At 46.1% G+C, this 23552-nt stretch overlaps 1 protein-coding gene across 3 annotated transcripts in view; it reads left to right on the plus strand.

Moving 5' to 3' along the window:
* Window positions 1-23552, plus strand: part of GSN (gelsolin) — a 65969-nt gene that overhangs the window by 37244 nt on the left and 5173 nt on the right. The window contains exons 1-13 of one of the 3 annotated variants that reach the window (XM_084820880.1): window positions 4266-4325; window positions 8792-8993; window positions 10482-10636; window positions 11813-11974; window positions 12910-13059; window positions 13701-13790; window positions 15449-15581; window positions 16417-16505; window positions 17777-17992; window positions 21014-21147; window positions 21457-21547; window positions 22430-22600; window positions 23257-23431. In XM_084820880.1, coding sequence (XP_084677006.1) covers window positions 4266-4325; window positions 8792-8993; window positions 10482-10636; window positions 11813-11974; window positions 12910-13059; window positions 13701-13790; window positions 15449-15581; window positions 16417-16505; window positions 17777-17992; window positions 21014-21147; window positions 21457-21547; window positions 22430-22600; window positions 23257-23431 — 1828 coding nt within the window. Of the gene's footprint in view, window positions 1-4265; window positions 4326-7788; window positions 7906-8791; window positions 8994-10481; window positions 10637-11812; window positions 11975-12909; window positions 13060-13700; window positions 13791-15448; window positions 15582-16416; window positions 16506-17776; window positions 17993-21013; window positions 21148-21456; window positions 21548-22429; window positions 22601-23256; window positions 23432-23552 lie in introns of those variants that run through there. The other 2 variants (XM_084820879.1, XM_084820878.1) reach the window with 2 other exon arrangements.

Genomic DNA, 23552 nt, shown 5'->3' on the forward strand with positions numbered 1-23552 from the left:
TAAACAATTACTGGATTTTTAAAAGTTGCTTTGAAATAGCCCTCTTACCAGAAAATTGGCAAGTGCCACGGTAGGGCCACCTGGCACCCTCCAGATGCTTTAGACTGTAGCTCCCATCAGCCCCAGCCAGCATGGCCAATAGTCAAAGATATTGAGAGCTGTAGTACAAAACATCAGGTGGTCCTACTCCTGCCACAGCCTTTAATGGATTTAGTTGCCACTGCGTGGCCGCATCGCTCTCAGTGAGGGGTCGAAGGGCCGGCGGAGGCTTAGCGTGTTTTACCTCAGCTAATATTAGAGGAACGCTAATGGCTGTGATTCCTTATAATGCTTTGCTGGTGGCTGTTCTTACTATGTTTCTGGAAATCTGTTTGTTCGTAGTCAGTGTTTACATGCAGCTGGTTCTAAAAAAGCAACTCTGGATAATATATGGGTAAAAGCAAAGAGCTCTATAGAATTTCTGGAATCTTTACATCCAAGTGCAGGAGATTTTAAGACTCATATGGGAGTTGATCTAAGATTATACACCCACTATCATCGGAAAGTTGATTCAGATATTTATGGTGATGGGGGGTAGTTTGCTATCTCAGGGGCAGGCAACATGGTGCCCCAATGTGCCCCCAACACCGTCCTTGGTGCCCTTCAAGGTGTCCCACCCCTCACAATTTTTGTTTTTTGTTTTTAACTTACAAATATTCTTAGCAGCAACTGGGATCACTTTGAAGCAAAATGAGGACCTCCAGCCGCCATCTTCAATTCCCATGAATGATGCAGGCTGCATGTGGGGCTCAGAGACATTGTGCCAGTTTACACAACGTGGCAGACCATCATGGGTTAATTAACCTGCGAGGACGTTGCAGTGTGTGTCGGCCACCATTTTGAATATGCAAGCTGTGTTTGGCTTGTGGTGTCGTGTGAACCCAGGTAGCAGGGGTTATCTGAGGGTACAACAACCCTTGCATAATCCTAGAACAGACCATGGGCAATGTGAAGGTTGTTTTAACCCTCACATAACCCACGCCGCGCAGGTTCACACAACATACCATGCCATGGCAACCCCCTAGCTGGGGTTTGCATATTCAAAATGGCAGAAGGGACACACCATGGCACCCTGGGGGTTAATTAACCCACAGTGGGTTGTCATGTTGTCAGAACCAAGTCATTCTTAGGAAATTCAGATGGGCAGCTGCAGGCAAACTGTTGCCTCTGAAGTGTGCTCAGCCATTGAGAAAAAGAAGGGGGAAAAGATATCAAACAGTTGCTGCTGTTTGATAAACGGGCAGCAGCGGTGGGGGGACTAAAGACAGCAGCAGGGGGTTAGGGAGAGCAGTGGGGGGTGTAGGAAGGGCAGCAGTTGGCCAGCAAAGGGAGGGATAAGGAAGAGTTGGGGGTTGGGGAAACCAGTTGGGAACAACCTGGGGGCATGAATTAGAGAAGGTTGTATGCTTGCACGTCTGAACAGATGGGGGATGCATGTGTGTGTGTGTGAGCAAGAAAGGGTTTAGAAGGGATCCAGAGGTGGAGGGATTCTGGAGGGATTCTGCAAGAGAGTGAGTGTGGGTTTTGGTATGCTTGCAGTGAGGCGGAGGAGAAAGGAGTAACACGTGTGCATCTGCATGTATGCATGCATGACAGGTACATGGGGGGCTTGCTTGTGTGTGTGTGTGTGTGTGTGTGAGAGAGAGAGAGAGAGAGAGAGAGAGAGAATGGATGGTGATTGGGCTGAGAGAGAAAGAGGAAAAGTTTGCTTTCTGTGAAATACGTTTCTGGGGAGTTTGGTGTGTTGGCCTCAGACTCCACCTCTGCCTTGCACTCAGTCTTTTGGGCAGTTTGTTTGTTCTTTGTGACGAGCCTTGCCTCCCACGGTAGCCAAACGTGCCCACGGGCCCAAAAAGGATGGTGACCCCTCTTCTAAAGAAACTAAATGCAGTTATGCATGGCTCTGTCTAGCTCAGTTTATAAGGCAGAGGGATCTGTTAATACTGAAGGGTATTGTTGATGGAAATCAGCAGAGGGAGTACAAGCAATTTGCAAAATTTGGTGGCGGTGTAATTGACTATATAGAAATTTCATGATTTGCATATAGGTATGTTTGTTTTTGAGGTGGGTTCTAGTATAGAAATGATCATCTACCATTAATTGTTGACACTGGCGTGCCTGGTATATAGCAGCTTCCGCTTAGAATCCCAATTCTATCTTAATAAAACTTAGGTGTGACCACTAGTAAGAGAATTAAGCAGTATTAATCGGTAGTTAACTCAGCTTTGACTCCTCATTTACAAACTGGAGATTTTACATCTGTTCACATTGCTATTCTCTCAGCTAAATTGGTTACGGAGGCCATAAATATTTTTTCAAATTTTTCATTGATAGGTTACAATGAAAATTATTTCAGAACAAAAGGAAAGAATACCGGTTTGAGGCGGACTTCAGTAACAAATGGGTGGTTTGCAGAGAGTGTAACCAAGTTGAGTCAATTGAGGAGCATTTATCATAAATGTAGAAATATTAATTCAGGCACCTTGCTAAATGAGTATGTTGCTCCTAAGTGAATGTAAAAAAACGATTAAGGTAAAAAACAAACAAAAAACAGCAGGCTGAAAAAAGATACCTGGCAAGTGTTAATAAAGGCCTCCTTGGATAGAGATACCTGCTTTCTTTTTGGCACACAATAACTGATTGATAGGGCAATGCTTGCGGGGCTCCAGGCTGCTTTTGGCCCAGATGAATGGATACAGCACTATCAATTTTATTTGGTGTGAAGCTCAAACAGTAGGTCTTCCAGGAAATTTGCATGGATAGCATCCAGTATCAGTAACTCTGGTTAATAATCTTACCCTTCAGTTAAAGTGGAAAAGGCACCAGGTATAGATTCCTTACCCAGAGAACGTGCTATCTTCAGCATTACTCAAGGGTAGGAATGGTGGGGAATTCCATTTGATCTGCATTTGTAAGTAAACAGATTCAATTGTTATCAGAGAACCATCATGCCAGGTGAATCATGTCTCCTGGGGACCAAGTGACATCAGAGGGACATGGCCAGGCCCCTGATGTTGGGGGCTTGTCTGTGCCCTCCTGGAATCATTCACCCCACAGAAGACTGGGTGAAGGCTTATCTGCCCCCCCCCCGAATGTTATTGCCCACTCCTCTTCTGGCTCTTGCCGCCTCTCCATTTGGGCCACAAACTCGTGCTCTGTTCAGGCAGATGGGCTTGCCAGAAGGCAGTTACTTGTGCATCACAAGGTTTTATGGAGTCAGGAGCTTGCCTTGCCACTGCTCTGTACAGTATCCCCTTGCCCCCCAGCTGTTTGGTGTAGACCTTCCCCCCCCCAGTAGAATGGTGCTGTCCTAAACCACTCATAAACCCCAAAGCAAAATAGGTTTTAGGAGACCCGATGGCATTATATATTTATTCAGCCTTCTGTGGAAACCAGTTATGAAACTATGCATGTCTGATAAATTATAGGACGACTAATCTATTGTTTCAAACTTTGTATAAGATATTATAATAAAATTTGTCATATATGTGGAAGATTTTTTTGTATACACAATTCTCCTAAAGCCTACTTTGCTTTCTGGTGTAGGCTGATGGCGCCGATGTCTGTGGGGCAGTGAATCCATGCCAGGTTTCAGTGCAGAACCAGTCAGCACCCTGGAGAGCTCCTTTAGAGTTCTCACTGGTTCTGACTGAAACCTGGAGGCGGATTCATCGCCCCACTGATGTAGAATCGTAGAATAGTAGGGTTGGAAGGGGCCTACAAGGCCATCGAGTCCAACCCCCTGCTCAGCGTCAGAGCCACTAGTTTCCACTGCCTCCCGCCCAGGCTTCCGAACCCAGATTTGTCCCCAAACACATCATCCTGCTCTTATATAATGTATTGGCTGTGCCGTCGGTGATGGTGGACCGTTTCCCATGGATTTCAGCCTGCAGCCTGGGTGTAATAGATACCTCATGCGCTGATGGCCCTCTGAGACATGGCCTATGCTCCACGCAAAGCCCTTGGCCAAGAACAGGCGTGTCCAGCTATTGCCTTTCAGCTGGGGCTGGGCGTGGCTAGGACGGGATCACTGCCAGCCACTGCACATTGATGGCAGATAAAAGGGAAGCCCTGGGACTCCTGTGTCTCTCTCTCTCTCTCTCCCTCTCTCTGGAGGCAGACCGAGGAGAAGAGCAGGCTGGTTCAGGTTTTCGTAGGAAGCGGGGGAAACCTCTGCGTTTGTATGTTTGCTTAAACGAATGGTTGTCAGATTAAGTTGTCCAAACATGACAACTCTTCGGGGATTTGCTTCTCTCATGGTGGCGATTGCTGTGCTCTTGGCTATGGTAAGCGACGATAATCTTCAGAACCAAATTTCAGAGGGGTGGCTGGGTTAGCCTGTTGCAGCAAAAGCGACGGAAGAGCTTTGAGGTACCTGAAAGACAGGCAGATTTATTGTGGCAGAGGCAACGGTGGACTTGTCCCTAACACAGTGAGCTCTGGACCGTGAAAACTTGTGCCGCAATAAGGGCGCAATTCTGTGCCTGTTCAGACATGGGGGGAGAAGTCCTACAACCCCCAGCATTCCCCACCTAGCCATGCTGGGAGTTGTAGGACTTTTTTCTGTCTAAACCCGCATAGGACTGCTAGTCTGTAACACCCGTCCCAAATCTGGTGCCCTTCAGAAGTTTTTGGACTACAACACCCATCACCCCTCCCAACATGGTCAATGATGATGGGAGTTGTAGTCCGAAACATCAAGAGGGCACTCGGTTCGGGAAGGCTGGTTTATAAGTTGCCACTAAGCTCTCCTAAAAACAAAAAACTTTCAGAGTCATTTTTTGACAGCTGCTATGGTGGAATGGCTAAGCTGAGTTGTGAGCCGCATTCCTAGTTTGAATCTTTCCTCAGCCACGAGCTCCCTAGGTGGCTGTGCTCTCTCAGGCTCTTCTGTAGTATGTGTAGAACACTGGCCTGCCTCACAGGGATGTTGTAAGGAGCACTGTGCTGTTTATTTATTTATTTACAAATTTGTATACCACCCCATCTAAACAGATTCCAGAGCGGTGAACAACGAGAGATCAAATGAACAAAAGATAAAAAGAAGAAACATTACATTAAGATTATTCTTTAAAAAATAGAGTACCAGAAAAACCGAGGCTAGTTAACCAAGGAAGGCATCCTGGAAAAGAGCTGTTTTCAGGAGGCACCAAAAACAACCCAGTGTTGGTGCCTGCCTGGCCTCCAGAGTCAGGGAGTTCCATAGGAAGGGGGCCACCACACTGAAGGCTCTTCTCTGGGTGGACTCCCATTGGGCCATGGGTCCGTGTGGAAATTTAGCTCAGTCTTTTGATTTTGGTGTTTTAAATCTGTATTTTAAATCTGCATTTCTGCTAGGTTTTATTCTAGGTTATTGTTATATTGTGGTTTTAATGCTTTTATAATTTATATTGTTTTATCCTGTGCTTTTTGGTTTCAATTTTGGTGAACCGCCAGAGAGCTTCAGCTATTGGGCGGTATAGAAATAAATAAATAAATAATGCACATGAAGTGCTTTGCATACTCAAAAAGTGCTAAGACTTGTTTCCTGCTACTACCAGAACCATTGCAAAGGTTGTTTTTTCACCTCTGGAGTAGATCTGACAGTCTTTCTTTTGGGGAAGGGGGAAAACCACAAGGTTGTAAGGTTAGAACGACCAAAACAAAGCGTGTTTTCTCACGTTTGCTGTCATGTAATGGGAAAGACCATTTGCATACGATCTTGGAGAGCGACTGCTTGTCAGAGTAAGACAGTGCTGGGTTCTGGATCACAGAAGGCCCCTGTTTCAGTCCCTAGTGTCTCCAGTTAAAAGTAGTGGTGCTGGGCACTACTTTTCTGGAATTATTGTCCAGTATTTAAATTATCCATTTCGTTAGTAAAAATTAATGGATGCCAATGACAAATACAAAGTTAGGCAAGCGTGGTTGTTTCCAAGTTAGAATTAATATTTTTGGGGTAATTATCCATAGCAGATATGTGGGAGAATGTATATGTACGTCACTGAAATACATGTATGTTTCAGTGTGAAATGGAACTGATAGGTAATGACAGCGACCCCAACAGCCTCAGTGGAAGAGAGTTGAACTCTGTTGAAACAGATGAGAGGTTTTATTTATTTTTTAATGTTCTATTATTACATTCTTATCCTGCCTTTTTCCCTCTTGCAAGGAACCCAAGGTGGCTTACACGATCCTCCCCCTCTACCTTTTGTCAGCATATCAGCGTGGTTGCCAGCATATCACGCCCAGTTCTTTGGGTTGCTACGATTTATTCATCTGTCACCAGTTTTCAGTAGCGGTTTTTCCTAAATTCAAACAGTGTAAGGGAAGTACAGGCTATTGTCTTTTCCCCCCCCCCTTTTTACAAGTGTTCCAATAAAAATGTCTGCAGAATTAAATCACAGTTAAGTCGCGTTAAGGGCGCAGCCCAGAGGCTGACAGGCATCCTGTGCAGAGCAGGAGGCGCGCAGAGGCACTCTTTGCCTCCGTGCGTCCGCTGCCCTGCGTTTTGGCTAGACAGGCGTTTTTGCCTGTCCAGTTAGGGCTCTGCTTCCAATCATTTAGATTAGGGGTGGGGAACTTCCAGTCCGTGAGCCAAATATGGACCTTCAGCCCTCTCAATCTGGACCTCCGGACTGTCCCGAAAGCTATACCCACTCTCCCCGGGACATGCTGCCTTTCCTAAAGCCACGGCTCTCACTGGCCCCGCTCCGGGTTATTGATATCATTTTCTCCATCCTGCTTCATCCCCAGCTACAAAGCTGAGGGAGGGAATGCTTCACCAGGTGGGAAAGGAGAATGCCTGGATGCAGATGTCTCCCCCACCCACCCCTATTGCGTACAGAACAAACATAAAAGCCACATCGGTAACTCTGCCCACTCCCACTGCTGGAATGTGGACCCCAACAGGTTTCGACCAAGGTAATGCGGACTGTCGGAGGGAAAGATTTCCCCACTCCAAGCTTAGAGTAGTTCATTTGAAAGCCCTTTGATCAAATAAAAAATGACCCAACTAATGGGGTAGAATTTAAAAACAAAACCACCACCACCACCACCACCATCATCACCACAAGGATTTGGTAATGATTTGCCTGCCAATTGCAGAAGAGGTTGCTAGCAAGTGGGATTCAGGGAGGGGTTGCAAGAAGTCAGCAGGAGCTGGGCAACGCTGAATATGCCCAGCAGGGCAAGTGAGAGAAGCTGGTGAAACAAGTGGAATTAATTAGGGCATTTCAATAGTCAGATGGTAGCCAGGCCTGCTTGGGAACCCCTCCATCTCTCTGCAAACGTAAGTTGCGGTTGGCAGTGACGTCACATGATCACCGCAGACCCCCATGCGGGGGACAGCTTTTGAATATTCAAGCCGCTGAATGTTCGTGCCGTCCGAACCTGGCGATGGTGGATTCTTGGTGTGGTGAATGAACCGCCCAGAACCCAAAAGCTGTTTTAGGGTTGTGGCTGGTTTGTACGCCATGCCAGCAACCCACCTTCGCTGGGTTCAGACAGCACGACAAGCCGTGGTTGCGGCTTGGCTGCTCAAAATGGCCGCCCACACGCACCGCCGCCTCAGCCACGGTGGGCCGCTTGATCATATGAACCAGCCCCGTGTCTTGCAGAGGCCCTGTCGGCTCTTTCTATGGATATAGCTGGGCTGCGTGAGGGCTGTTGTTGTTACTTCTAAAGTAACCCAAGGAGCGTAACAAAAACACGGCTCTGAGTCATGGTGTGACTCATGCTGCTGTGTTCTGCGAAGTGGCCCCACCTAGGAGCAGTGTGACTGGCTTGCTCGTTGGTGTTGGACGCTGATAGAAGTTAGGCTGCTCCTTCTCCAAAGGCTTCTTGGAATGTACCGAGAGGGTTGCGCCCGCTTTTACAAGCTAAAACTGGGTAAGGGCCAGAGCTCGGTGGGAGAGCACATGCCTGGCATGCAGAAGCTTCCGGGTTCAATCCCGGCATATCCCGGAAGGGCTGGGAGAGACCCCTGCCTGAAACCCTGGAGAGCTGCTGCCAGCAGAAGCAATCAAGGCTTCTGTGGGCCCAGCCATCAGCCTCTGCTGGGCAGGGTGGTGCTGCTGCTAATTCTGGGTAGTATCCAATGGTACTCCTACACAGAGTAGACCCATTGAAGAGAATGGGCCTGGTCTACATAGGACTACCATTGGATACTATCTTCTGTCCCCATGCCTGCAACAAGTATGCTTGGGTCCTTGAGTCCCTTCCAATATAAAGCCGCAGCGCAAACTGCCCTCTAAGGAGGCTGCCTGTTGTGTCTCTGTGCGAATCACTGCTCGTGGTGTGGTTCTTTGCTATCAGGAGGCTGCCCAGATCAGTGACTCATGCAGAAACATGACGAGGGTTCCTCCAAGAGCAGGGTATGGTTTTGTTTTGTTTTTACACAGTCTAAAAGTGAGCTTTCTGTGTGTGTCATAGTAGCAAATTGTGCTTTGTGTTTTAACCCCTAAAAAGTAAGAACACCTTGGCTCTCAGCCGTTTGGGCAGACGTTGGAATTCTGTAATGCTGTTGTTGGTTTTATTTTTATTACGTGGTCATTTATATGGCTCCTGTCCTCTACATTGGTGTCCAGAATTTCTGGGCAAAGCTCCTCCCTGACAATCAGCTCTTGCGGGATGGGGATCGGGTCTCTGGTAAAATCTAGCTGAACTTGCTCCGGAGGCAGCGTAAGAAAGAGACAGAGAGGAACAAAGGCTACCTTTGTACTGCCCACGCTGAACGGAGTCATTTTTCAGTTTCAATTCTCCCCTTCTCTCTCAGCCCGTTAGCATGGTGGAGCACGCCGAATTCCTCAAGGCCGGGAAGCAGCCGGGCCTCCAGATCTGGAGGATCGAGAACTTTGACCTGGTGCCAGTGCCGAGAAATGTGTACGGCGATTTCTTCACCGGGGATGCGTACGTTATCCTCAACACCATCCAGCAGCGCAGCAGGAATCTGCAGTACGATCTTCATTTCTGGCTAGGTGAGGGAGGCTTCGCGCAGGCCTGTGCACTCTCTTAACTATGGTTAAAAGATCGTGAGCAAGGATGCCATGAGTGTCCTGGGAATATCCTTAGTGGTGGTGTTGTTTTGAAAGATGGGGTACAAATAATTTAAATAGACAAGTAAAGCAGATGGGAGACCCCTAGGAAACTTGTTTAGAAGTACAAGATTCAATTTCTTGGGCACCTCTGCTTTCACATTAAAAAATAACAACCAACTCTCTAGCCTTTATGGAAGCAAAAATATGCTTGAAAAAATATAATAAATGTTTATAAAGGTCTGGGGCATACTGTGGATCCAACATTTTCTACCCCCTCCCTTCTCAAGAGTAAGTTCCCTCCCTTGATGTATTATCATCGTCATCATCGTCATCGTCGTCATCGTCATCATCGTCATCGTCATCATCATCATGTATTACATTTCTATACTGCCCAATAGCCGGAGCTCTCTGGGCGGTTTACAAAGATTAAAAACATTAAAAATACAATATACAGAGATTAAAAACCATTTACATAAAAAACACATAAACAGACAATATACACAAGAAAAACATATATCTAAAACAACTTCAAACAAACAGTCTCAAAAGCAAACAACCATAACCATAAGACATTCCAGGATCGATTAAAACTTATCATACGCTGCCAAATGCCTGCAAGAAGAGAAAGGTCTTAACCTGGCGCCGAAAAGAGAACAATGTTGGCGCCAGGCGGGCCTCATTGGGGAGATCACTCCATAATTTGGGGGCCACCACCGAAAAGGTCCTCTCCCTTGTCGCCATCTTCCGAGCTTCCCTTGGTGTAGGCAGCTGGAGGAGGGCCTTAGATGTTGATGGTAGTATACGGGTAGTTTCGTGTTGGGAGAGGCGCTCTGTCAGGTATTGTGGTCCCAAACTGTGCAAGGCTTTATAGGTTAAAACCAGCACCTTGAATTGGGCTCGGAAACATACAGGCAACCAGTGCAAGCAGCCAGAGTCAGCAACTGGCAATAGAATTGGCCCTAGAAGAAATCCGCAACAGAATTAAATGAATTCGGATTTCTGTGAATGTGACCTGCAGATTCCACAGCATACCGGCTTTTCCAGAGTCACACAGATTCTTCAGACTTGTAAACGGGTTTTTTTCATTTCTGGAATTTTACACAAATTTAGTCTTGGAAAAATATGTAAAATGAAAAAAAACCTGGCCTAAAGTGTACATTTCCCCCATAAGCTAAAGCATGAAAATGTGCATTTGGGGGGGATTTGCAGATTTGAGGAGGATTTGTGCATTTTTGCAAGTGCGAATTGGCGCAAATTCGGGAAATTGTGGAAAATCCGATTCTGTCAATGAGCGGACAATGGACCGAAAGGCACCTGACAATCTGCGAAATGCGAACGGAACGGATTTTCCAAAATCTGTACATCCCTAGTTGGCAGTGACCCGAGAGTCCACTAACTCTTGCATCTCCTTTCTTTTCTGATTCCTAGGGGACCAGTGCAGCCAGGATGAGAGTGGATCTGCTGCCATTTTCACGGTACAGCTGGATGATTACCTCGGTGGGAAGGCCATTCAGCACCGGGAGGTGCAAGGACACGAGTCGTCCACTTTCCTGGGGTACTTCAAATCTGGAATCAAGTACAAAGTACGTGCCAGCCCCATGCCTTGCTTCATAGCAGTCTGTGTCTCATTAGCAAAGACTTCCTGGATTGTCTGTCAGATCCAGGGGGAACAAGTAATGCAGGCTGTTGAACCTGTTTCAGCCCAAGAGAAGCTCTCGGGGCCACATTCCGGTGGTGGGCTGGGTGGAAATACAAAAAATTCCCAGCCTATTTCAGCTAGAGGGCACAATCCTACGGGGATAGTCAGCCACCTCCAAACTCGGAGGCGGCTGACTATCCAATGCAAGGTGGGCGGGGCGAGGAGGGGATCTTCTCTTCTGCGCTCCACCCGCCCTGCATTTGTGGCCAGATGGCTGATTTCGGTCACGTGTCGGAGCAGGGGGGAGGCAGGACGGCACATAGAAAGCGTTGTGATGGCGCTTCTGTGGTCCCCTCCCCTCCCTGCCCCCAGTCAGCACTCTAAAGGAGCTATCCAATCTTGGAGAGCTCCTTTAGAATTCTGATTGGTTCTGACTGAAACATGGAGCAGATTCTCCGCCCCACCAGCCTCCCCTGCTTCAGCCATTCCCCTCCCTTGCCTTCCTCCACCACTTTATGAGATATTTTGAATGTTTATTTTAGTCTTAATATGCACACATCAACCTATGTTGTACTTGCGGTTCAGACACACACACCAGCCTATTCAGCAATCTGCGTTTGACACCTTGTCATCACTCCTTCTGCCTCCCCCACCATTCGCAACTCTTGCCAATGCGATTCCACCGAGGCGAAATTCCACACATTCCCCTTAATTTAAATGCACGTTTCCCAGTGAATTTAGCATTATATGGAAGGCACGCAGCTGCCTAGGTACGCGTTTGACGTTTTAATTTTAAAATATCCAAACCTGTCCCAGCAATTCAGTGGGCCAAATCACACAAGTATGAAATGTACAGTTTGTACAGTTTTTGTGTAAATTTGTGAGCAAGAACAAAAAAAAAAAAACAGCAACAGAGGCACTGCGGGGACCTAATCTTTAAAATCCCAGTGAACATTTCTCATGGTGTGGACGCAGCAATCCTAGAAGGAAACTGCAACAAGGGACAGAGGTACACTCACCCAGCTGCCAGAGACCTCTCTCCCATTGAGAGGTCAAATTGGCTAACAGACAGCTCTTCGTTTAATGGAAGACCAGTCAAATGGCTTCTTTGCTCTTCCAGGCCGGTGGTGTGGCTTCCGGCTTCCGGCATGTGGTTCCCAATGAAGTGACTGTCCAAAGACTCTTTCAAGTCAAAGGCAAGCGAACAGCACGAGCAACAGAGGTCCCCGTCAGCTGGGACAGCTTCAACACCGATGATTGTTTCATCTTGGACCTGGGCAGTGTAAGTTTCTTGCTGTGTCAGAGCCAGATTTTTGCGGTGTCGTAACCACGATGAGGATAACCGGATTCTGTGTTTTGGATCTTCGGGGGCAAACAAAAAGTAGCTTTTAAAAAATCAGTCTGCGGTTTCAGATGGCTGCCTGCAACTTCATAATGAACACCGATAGCATCATTTTAAAAAAGCAGCCATTTCTTAGGAATGGGGCACACATCTGGCATTTTCTCCAGTTCATACTAGAGGCACGCTCCACCTGCAAAGCAAGCCCATTTTGTCCTACAAAACGGCCAGTTCCAGCCAGACTTCCCAACTTGAGACAGGCAGTGGCTTATAAAGTCTATGCGATCAGACTGGCCAAAATATTTCCGTCCTTGTTGATGGGCGCCATCACACGAGGCTTTTATTGTGCACCCGTGGTGGGTCACTCATGGAACTTTGCAGGTCCTTTTCATGATGTCATCCTCCAGGGCACATCCAGTGGTATTTCCCAGTTATTCCATGTTAAAAAGATCCAGGAAAAATAAATGAGGTGTCAAAAAACTCGGGCTGTTATGCTAGTAAAACAGCCACTTGTTGGAGATGTTTCATTGAGTTCTATGGAACCTTGAAAATGAAAAGCTTCCCTTCTCAGCAATCACGTGGTCGCTGTCTGGGAGCCCACGGTAACCACAGAAAGGCTCCACAGCGGTAGGACTGCAGGATTTTTCTTTAATTTAGAGACACCCAATGTCTTTTGTTATTTTTATAATGCTGTTTTTGTGGGAGCTGCCTTTAAGTGTAGAAAGGTGGCATATCAGTGTTTTCGATAAATCAACCCATTACAAATCGTTAGGCCCTGTTGACTTGAAGTTACCTTCTTGAGGCATTGATGCCTTCTCCAACTCCTGCTCCCCTCCTTGTACAATTTTCATCTTTCTCTCTCTCTTCCTGTCCTGTAGAATATTCACCGATGGTGTGGCTCTCGGGCCAACCGATATGAAAAGCTGAAGGCCACAGAAATCTCCAAGGGGATCCGGGATAATGAGAGAAATGGACGTGCCACAGTCCACTTCGAAGACGACGGTGCTGAGCATGATGCGATGCTTCAGGTCTGTATTTATTTATTTCCTCAGGAATGCATATGACCTCTTTTGGTCCAGGGCTAAGTTCCTACCTTGTCAGCCTCCTGAGATTAGGGGCTTCAATGGAACTTGAGTCTACTGTACCCTGAACTTCACTGGCAACCTCTTCTCTGCATAGAACTGGAGGGTTCTCTTCACAATATCAGTCCATAGCCACCCAAACTTTTTCATCTTCGTCTGAATTCTCCATTTTGTCACCATTCGCACTGGAGAAGGGGGTGGGGTGGAGGGATGACCTTTAGATTTTCTTTATTATTTTGTCACAGTTGCAGGGACAACCCTAACACAGACCAGTATTGTAAAAAGCCCAGAACCTGTCTCTTAGACCAAACTCATGTCCTGAAGTCAATGTTTTATTTGTTCTTTCTCTGATTTCCCTAAGGTTTTGCATTTCGTTTCTCCTTCCCTCCCACTCAATTTTTCAAAAACAGTCATAAATTGTGCAACAGGCGTAAATCTGGTCAGCTGGGGGTGGAGGGGAACAGCTGATGATTACTTTTCCATGTGGATCCTGGTTGTTCTGTTGGAACATCTGGGGAGCAGAAAATATATTTAGCCAACAGACACACAACTAGCAGCTTTGAGAGGTTTATATCTTCGTTGTTCAGGTCCTGGGACCCAAACCCAGCTTACCACGGGGCACTTCTGATGACACCCAAGCTGACGCAACCAACAGGAGGCTGGCAAAACTGTACAAGGTAAAACAGGAAGCAGATGGCCGGGGAGGCAAAGGGCCTTGGCGGCGTGGGGAGGGATGGCTTGCAAACCAACGTGTTCTGTCACTGAAGAGAACAGAAAACAGCTTCAGCTCACTCATCAGTGACTGGCTGGGGAATGCTGGGAGTTGTAGGACTTTTTTTCTGTTGAAACATGCATAGGATTGCACCCTAAATATATATGAGTTTAATCTCAGTTGGGCTTGGCTGACTGGGGTTAAGTCAAAGCGTTTGTGGAAGAGGTGGGCTTTCAGCTGTGAGTCTTGAAGGAAGCGAAGTGGCAGTATTTGGGCTTGGGGTGGGTGCGCGCTCGGGGGTATAGTGGGAAATTAGATGTGATGCCTGCATGGAAAATGTCTGTGGAAAAAGAAAACAGCCCTGAAAAGGACATCCTCAACTTAAGGCACAGTTCTTCTAACCTAATGAAACCTGCAAAGTCTTCCTGCACTAGCTGCGTGCTGAGATGAGGGTCCAGTGTTCTCATAAACCTCAATTAAACCTGCATTTTACGATGAGAAATTTTTAATGGTATTTTTATTGTGTATCGCCCTGGCTCCTATTAAGCAGAGGGTGTTATTCCTAAACATAATAAATAAATATTTTCCCCTTGCCATTTTCCCTGGAACATTCCAGCCTGAGAAAGTGTTCTGTATAGCTCAAAACCTTGCATTGTTGTTGTTGTTGTTCAGTCATTCAGTCGTGTCCGACTCTTCGTGACCCCATGGACCATAGCACGCCAGGCCTTCCTGTCCTCCGCTCTCTCCCGGAGTGTGCTCAAGTCCATATTATTGCATCGGTGATGCTATCTAGCCATCTCGTCCTCTGCCGTCCCCTTCTCCTTTTGCCTTCAGTCTTTCCCAGCATCAGGGTCTTTTCCAGAGAGTTTTTTCTTCGCATTAGGTGGCCAAAATATTTGAGCTTCAGCTTCTGTCCTTCCAATGAGCAGTCAGGGTTGATTTCCTTTAGGACTGACTGATTTGACCTCCTTGCAGTCCAGGGGACTTGGAAGAGTCTTTTCCAGCACCACAGTTCGAAAGCATCAATTCTTCGGCGCTCAGCCTTCCTTATAGTCCAGCTCTCACAGCCATACATTGCTACTGGGAACAAAACCTTGCATACCATATTGCAAATATTAGCTTGGACTTAAGGAAAGTGTTATCTTTACTGACTCTTCAAATTTTATTTATAAGATTTTATTATAAAGTATTATACATGGCTACCTGATTTTGATTCAGATTAGTGTATCAATAAGATTAGTTTACTGTTATTAATTTATTGATTCAGATTGGTTTACTGTAAATATTTATGTTCTTCTGCTCCAGGTAGCTAAGAGAAGCTGAAAATGTTTGTGTGTGAATGCATGCACCTGTTGATTTCCCCCTCACATCGCCTTTCCAAATCTGGATTAGGGACGAGGCCTAATTTGAGCTGTTGTTCAGCTCTAGAAGCCTACTTTGAATGCAGCCCCCAAATGTGAAAAGGGCAGGAGTGCTACTGAGCAATGTACAGAGTGCCTTTTCCATACACCCACTGAGTGAATTAAGTCCAGCAAAGAGACAGTTAGTGAGGCTGGATTAGGGATATATTAATCTTTTTTAAAAAAAATAGATAACAGCTTCTGCTCTCCTGTATTGTTATAGGTATCCAACAGTGCAGGGAATATGGCAGTTTCTCTGGTGGCGGATGAGAATCCATTCTCCCAGGCAGCCCTGAGCTCAGATGACTGCTTTATTCTCGACCATGGCACTGATGGCAAGATCTTTGTCTGGAAAGGTAAATTGGAGGGAGATGGGGGTCATATGGCTGATGTGTACTAGGGGAAGACGTGGGGCTGGAGGTGGCGACAAAGTGCTGGTTCTGGTTCCTGTAAAGAATTTGGTCTTTTCTACATGAGGCATTTATTATGTGCTTCTCATTCCCTACTCACGGTTGTTTATACGTTCATTAGAACACATCGTGACCCTCCAGTTTTGCTTCTGTTTTTAAAGAGCAGTTTTGGCATGTGTTTTTTAGAGCAGGGAAAATGTGGTATTATTTGTGAAAATGAAGGAAAATTCTTTCTTCCACTTGTGTAATTGCACTATTCTGCTATGCCACAGTGCCACCTAGAAGATATATAGTAGAAAAGCAGGAAAGGAAACACTCTTCATGTAGCGCTCAGACCTCAATTCTGCGACAAAACCAAAAGTAGATAGAGCAGATTAACAGCCTGGTGTAGAAAAGCTGTATGCCTTATTGTGAATTTTCTGTATGTCCTCCCCACCCTTCAAACGTAAGAATTGCTGTACAGGGAAACACACCTTGTGGTAATATCACTTCATGCATTTTTATAACTAGATGACACAATGAGAGAAGAGGGGCAGCTATTTGGTTATTTTAAAAAAGAATTATCCTGCTTTTCTTTCTGTGGAAACTCAAACAAGTGTGCAACTGCTGATTTCTGTGGCAAATGGCAACCATACATTTACTGAATTATCTGCAGTATTTACCACACTATCTAGTTTGAGCCTGAGAAAACATCCATTCAGAAGGCATGCACACACACACCACACACACACACACACACACACACACACACGTGATCTCACACACTCCTTGTTAATCATAGGTAAAAATGCCAACGCTGAGGAAAGGAAGGCAGCCCTGAAAACCGCCTCAGAATTCATCACCAAGATGGGCTATCCCCGTCACACACAGGTGAGAATAATAAAAAAAGTTGTGCACAGCCAACTGAGTCTTGGATTTATGAAAGGTAGCTGGAAAAAATAGGGGTTTTAGGAAACATGCAGAGTTTCATTTAAAGGAGGAAATGGGAGTGGAGGGAGGGAGGGCGGGAGGAAGGAAGGAAGGAAGGAAGGACTTTTGAAATCAAAAGACTGGCTCTATTCAGACATTACACCAACTCATGGTTAAGGAAAGTTTACTGAGGTTTGGCATGTCATCTGAAGCGACAAACAATGGTTTGTGATTGGCCAGCAAACCAGAATGCAAAGTTGGCTTTCAAACCACAGTTTGTGCTAACTCTGGTCTCATGTGATGTCTGAATGGTCAGACCCTAGATACCATCATACCTCTGCTTCCAGAGGCTGCTGAGACCATGGAGATCGGAATGAACTTAAGAACCTGAGTTTTGAGAGGGCAGCAGTGGAAGCAGAATGGCAAATAGAGTGGTAGAAGTCTCCGGTCACATCCAGAGTGGCAGCTAAGATGTAGAGAGAGTTTGGACCGTGGATCTTTGGTCAAGCACGTTAGGTGTCATACTGAGGCAACACTCTTGTATTTACACTGTCCTTTGAATAACTAGACGGCGACCATGATATACCTGTGCCTCATAGAACAGTTAGACAAAAGGCTTTAAATATGTCCCTTAGGCAAATTTTTAATTATGTCGACCTGTGGGCCAACCTATGTTCAAATGTTAACCCAAAGCGTGGCCAGAATATTTAAGGTCAACTCAGGCCTGATCTGCATTAGCGATTAAAACTGGTTTAACCATCAGTTTCTCTCTGCAAGGAATGTTGGGAGATGTAGTTCTCTGAGGGCTGCTAGAGTATTTCTAAAATAGGGAATTCTGAGCACCCCCATCAAATCACTGTTCACTGGATTCTTTGAGGGGAGCCATGACAGTTTAACTGATATATAAAGCCAATATAAATATGTAGTGTAAACTTATTTACTTTTGCCTTGTAGCAAGGGTGGGGAACCTGTAGCCCTCCAGATGTTGTTGGAGTACAACTCCCATCTTCCTTGACCATTGGCCATGTTAGCTGGGGCAGATGGGAGTTGAAGTCCAACAATATCTGGAGGCCCACAGGTTCTCCATCCCTGCCTTATAGACTGATTAAAGCTCATACTAATTGAAGTCTGTCATATGAAAATGCCCTTTAAGTCTTTTCCTTCAATGGAACTCATGTCCAATTTGGCTCAGAGTGAGACTATTCCATCTCGGAACAATTTTTTTGTTTCAGATTCAAGTTCTTCCAGATAGTGGAGAGACTCCTTTGTTCAAGCAGTTCTTCAAGAATTGGCGTGACAGGGACCAGACGGAGGGCCTGGGTGTGGCCTACGTCTCTGGTCATGTGGCCAAGATTGAGAAAGTGCCTTTCGATGCTGCCACGCTGCACACCTCTCCAACAATGGCGGCCCAGCATGGCATGGAAGATGACGGCACTGGAAACAAACAGGTAACTGAGAAGCAGAGAGTGGCTAGGGAAAATCACCGCCCCGTTGGGCCAAATTGACCATTAGACAGCTTGGGTCTCAGATCCAGAAAGAGGGAAACTGAGTTCCTCTGTCTGCCATATTGGAGTGCAGTCAATGGTACAACGAGTGTTTGTAAGAAAAGAAAAGAAAAGAAAAGAAAAGAAAAGAAAAGAAAAGAAAAGAAAAGAAAAAGCTGACTCGTGTGGTGTTGCCTTCCTTGTTTCCACTGTAATGCTGTGGTTTTTATAAGAAAGCCATGCAAGAAGTTGTGATGTATCTACTAAGTTTTACTTTGTGCTCAGTGTACATAGCACCTTGTCCTGGATGTGTGCGTTTCAGTTTAATAATCGTAATCAATAACTTGAATGAAAGATTCTAGATTACTGGTGTGTCAACGGCCAGTAGCCATCTCCTTTCCCAAAGAAGAGGGAAAATGCTAGACTTCGTTTGCACTAACTAGATAGGCAAAATTGTGACCCCCTGATGTTTTGGACTGCAACTCCCATAATTGCCGCATGTAACCTCTGGGTTCAAAGGTATTATGGCACTGCATACCAGTTGTTGGGAAGTGACAGGAGGGGAGCGTTATCATCTTCGTGCTCTGCTGATGGCTTCCTGCAGGCATCTGGTGGGCCACTGTGAGAAACAGGATGCTGGATTAGACAGCACTTTGGTTTGATCTGGCAGGGCTTTCTTATGTTCTTACCGCCATTTCCCAGTAGGTGGTAGTGCAGGGCTGTGTCTTAAGGGCAGGGCATGGTGTGGTAGGCACTGGGCAGACTGCAAGCTTGTAGGTTTTCCTTTATTTTTCACTAGAACGCCAAGGTCCCCCAACTGGATCCAGGTGCAAAAAAGCGGCCCAGGAAGGCAGACATAGAATGGGCAACAAAGTGCCTCTGAGCACATCCTCAACCCAGGAATTTGTGTTCAGTACACATCCTTTCACACAGACAAATCTACTCTTCCCCTGCCCCGAAGCTTTCTTAATTTTGCCATCCTAATTTAAGAGGAAACTAAGACTTTGTGTTGTCTCTGTTGTTAAACCGCTGAGAGTCAGAAAACTTTCCTGATGTAAATTATCCAGAGAGCTACAAGTGGATCCAAATCTTATCTCCTGCCCACCCCGCTTTGAAGAGCATGAATGGGGTGGATGCATCATCTCAAGCGATACAAGCTGGGTCTGGGCTTCCACGTCTCATGCTATTGGCTGTGCATTGGATCTAAAGCAGAAGCATAGGGAGCAGTACCTGGGGGAGGGAAGAAAGTTGCAAAATAGCGCATTTTAAAGCAGCACATTTTGCAAACGTTTTAGTCAATGCATACTTTTGCTGGCTCCACTCTAATACTGCCCCACCCCCTGTCTATCATTTGGGGTTAGTAGCGATCAGAATAGGGGATGTCATGTCACAGACTCTGTGGGATTTGTGAGTGCTGAATGCACTGAACTATCATGGAAAAATACAAAGAAGAGGGAAAATACTAGATTTTATTTGCACTATCTAGATCAGAGATAAGCACCCTGGCACCCTACAACCCTTTGTTGTAGTCCAAAACATCTGGAGGGCCCCTGGTTGCCTACCCCTGGTCTAGGTGTTTGAAATACAGGTGGGAAGCCACAGGTGAGTGGGATGTTCCAGGACCATTTCCTGATTTTATTGAGGTTGTTGTTGGTTGGTTTTGTTTTTACAAATAAAAAGGGATTCCAAATTAGCCCCAGCAACCACCTCTCTCTCTCTCTCTCTCTCTCTCTCTCTCTCTCAAACACACACACAGACCAATTCTGTGCAGCCTACATGAGCCAACCATGTGATGTGGCTGCAAAAAAGGCAATGCTATTTTGGGCTGCATTAATATTTATTTATTTATTTCATTTCTATACCGCCCAATAGCCGAAGCTCTCTGCTAATAGAAGCATAGCTTCCAAATCCCGGGAAGTACTAGTTCTCCTCTACTCAGCACTGCTTAGGCCTCATCTGGAGTACTCTGTCCAGTTCTGGGCACCGCACTTTAAGAAGGATGCAGACAAACTGGAGAGGGTTCAGAGGAGGGCAACGAAGATGATCAGGGGACTGGAAACGAAGCCCTGTGAGGAGAGACTGAAAGAACTGGGCATGTTTGGCCTTGAGAAGAGAAGACTGAGGGGAGATAATGATAGTGCTCTTCAAGTACTTGAAAGGTTGTCACAGAGAGGAAGGCCAGGATCTCTTCTCCATCATCCCAGAGTGCAGGACACAGAATAATGGGCTCAAGTGACAGGAAGCCAGATTCCGGCTGAACATCAGGAAAAACGTCCTGACTGTTAGAGCAATACGACAATGGAACCAATTACCTAGGGAGGTGGTGGGCTCTCCCACGCTGGAGGCCTTCAAGACGAGGCTGGACAGCCATCTGTCGGGGATGCTCTGACTTGGGTTCCTGCACTGAGCAGGGGGTTGGACTAGATGGCCTTGTAGGCCCCTTCCAGCCCTACTATTCTATGATTCTATATGAAGCTAGATAATGGCTCTCTGGCCCTGTCTGCAGACTCCAGTAATGGGATTACTGGAAGTTTGGCCATGGCCAAATAAATAGATAATGGTTGGGGCTTATTTAAAGTCTCCAGAGGTAATGTAGCAATCACAAAAAGTAAAAATAACACAGTATGGAAATACATTGACATGAGATTGAGATTTTTTTAAATCTCTAGCCTCATATTTAGGTTGCACAGAACTGGGGTGTGTGTGTGTGTGAGAGAGAGAGAGAGAGAGAGAGAGCACGCGAAGTGTTCACTGGAACTAATTTGGGAATGCACGCTAAGCAGTGCTGGTTCAGGTCAAAACTGATGGTAGTATTACATGGTGGCCAATGAGTTTTCCATTGATCCATCTAACCAAGTCCCCGTCTTTCAGAGTTTGGGCTTACTTTTATCTGGCCTTTGTGATTCAAGAAATAAGGAAATCCTTTTGGTGATGTCTTTTTTGCTGTTCTGATTTGAGATTCCTTTCTCCTCTTTCCCCCTGCAGATCTGGAGAATAGAGGGTTCTGCTAAAGTGCCCGTCAGTCCTTCGAGTTACGGACAGTTCTATGGCGGAGACAGCTATATCATCCTGTATGATTACAGGCATGGTAGCAAGCAGGGGAAAATCATCTACACCTGGTAAGAGAGCTTTGTTTTGAAGCACAAGGAGTTGGGGGCAGGAGGGACAAAGATCCTGAGCTCTCAGAAGTGCGAGCAGGCACATTCACAGCAGCACTGGCACAACCTTAAGTAAAGCCATGACCCAACCCTGGCCTGAAGACATTTGATTTGTCCTCAAGGCAAGTATTCACCTAAGAACTAGGCGTTAAGAGTGTCTCTCCTCCCTCTTCTACTACCAAATTGCTCTTGGGATTAGAACTTGTTTCACAAGGCCTGGAAGAAGCACCACCATTCACACATGCAGTTTTTTTTCATCTCTCTTTTCAGGCAGGGTGCTGATTCCTCCCAAGATGAAATCACAACTTCAGCTTTCCTTACCGTCCAACTGGATGAGGAACTGGGAGGCACTCCAGTGCAGGTAAACAAACTGAGAGGGGCCATCCGGTGCAGTCTGTAGGGTTTAACTACAGATGAGTTAAGTTGTACCAAAGCAGGGGAAGGAACAAGGTGTGAAGGAGAACTGCAGAAGTCCAGAGCACAGCAGCCTTCATGGGAGAGAAGATGAAAATGTGCACACGTGATCATTGTTGCTTATGCAGTCTTAAGACTACAAAGCTCATCATGCAGTGTGGTAGCATATAAAGTGCACCTATGTGAAAACATCCAGGGCTTTAACTGGAGTGGATGGTATTATTAAATAAATAAACACATAAATAAGTACAAAGGATTGGATTTACACTGGATCAACTGCTCTGATGAAAGTGAATTTCCCCACCCCTCCTTCTCATGGCAGCCTCTCCAGCCCCTGGAAAATGCTACAAAGAGAGTCAGGAGACCCTGCTAAATGGGGTGGTGTAGGGAAGTGGAAGGATCCCCCCAAATTGGGCAAAGGGACCTTCCATGAGCAGAGACCTTCCTCTCATGGAAAGGTCCCTTTTTTCTCATGGAAGACAGATCTTGGATCCAACCCTAAGAAGCCAAGGTGAAATCTGAAAGATGAACAGATATTCTACAGAAATCTGTCTGTGTAGGCCTGGATTTAATGATGAAACTCCATGCGGAAAGTATTTACAGAGATCACACACAAAAAACCAGGAAATCAATGAGAAGAGATCACTTCTAATTAACAAACTCTTTTGTTAAAAGCTAGATGATTGGCTGTAACTGGTCTTATTGGTTGGCGGTCCTAGGCAATTTTGTAAGCTCCATGGATTCATTAGTCTGTTTTCATGGCTTAACCATACGATGCATGATGCAGCATCTTCCTCTGTGGTGTGACGGTAGGCTTCTTTCTTGACAGAAACGAGTCATCCAGGGCAAAGAGCCACCTCACCTCATTAGCCTCTTTGGTGGGAAACCTCTGATCGTGTACAAAGGTGGCACTTCCAGGGACGGAGGTCAGACAAGCCCAGCACCCACTCGGCTCTTCCAAGTCCGGTCCAGCACTTCTGGTTCTACCAGAGCAGTAGAGGTAAGTGGACCATAAATACAGAGGTATATGGATAAGCTGCAAAGCCAGCTTTCTCTTAATTACTGTTGGCCATCGCTTTTTTCTGAGGACCTGTTGATAGTGCTTTGTAAACGAGTGCGGCTTGTTTCCATGGTGCGACCTTTGTTAGCTGGCAATAAAACCGAAAACAATGCCCAGTGTTGCTGTTGAAGCCTATCCAGAATTACTTTTGGGGTTCCACAGATGTGGGATTTTGTTCTAAATCAGGGGCTCACCTAAAACCACACTGCTCTTATTGGAACAGAGGAGCATTCATCCAGGAAACTCTCTTTATGCATCCTCATGATGTACACAAAATAGGCATGCGTGAGAACTGTTGTATATACAGCCATGAGGCTACAAAATTCATCATGCAGTGTGACTGTGTGTGTGAAGTCCACGTATGTGAAAACACCCAGGGTTTTTTAACTGGGGGTTAATTGAAGGCTTCACACCTTTAGAGTTCTGACTGGGTCTGACTGAAACATTGGAGCCACAATCCTCCACTGGTGTTTTTCCCCTATCTTGCCAAAAGCCAAGAGGATGTAGAGACCTCAGTGCCTTTGTGGGGAAGCCTCTGGATTTCCAAGCGTCCGTGTTGTGAACTTTGATGCCAGGCTGTGCTTGTTCCTTCATAGGTGGATCCGGCTGCAAAAGAACTTAATTCCAACGATGCCTTTGTGTTGAAAACCCCCACCGCTACCTACCTCTGGGTGGGCCAAGGAGCCAGCGATACTGAAAAGTCTGGGGCCCAGGAGCTGCTGAAGATTTTGGGAGCACGCGCAACCCAGGTTGCTGAAGGCAGAGAGCCAGGTTGGAAGAGTGATTCCTCACCTTGTCGTTTTCAGCCGCTGACGTGCTCCAGTCAGTGGCCCTTGACGACACCCAAAATGTCAGAAAAACTGCAGAACTAGAATGTTTATGGTGTTATTGT

The sequence above is a fragment of the Heloderma suspectum genome, chromosome 14, assembly GCF_057233095.1.
Source record: "Heloderma suspectum isolate Gila_16-S chromosome 14, 16-S_ref, whole genome shotgun sequence".
Lineage (NCBI taxonomy): Eukaryota > Metazoa > Chordata > Lepidosauria > Squamata > Helodermatidae > Heloderma > Heloderma suspectum.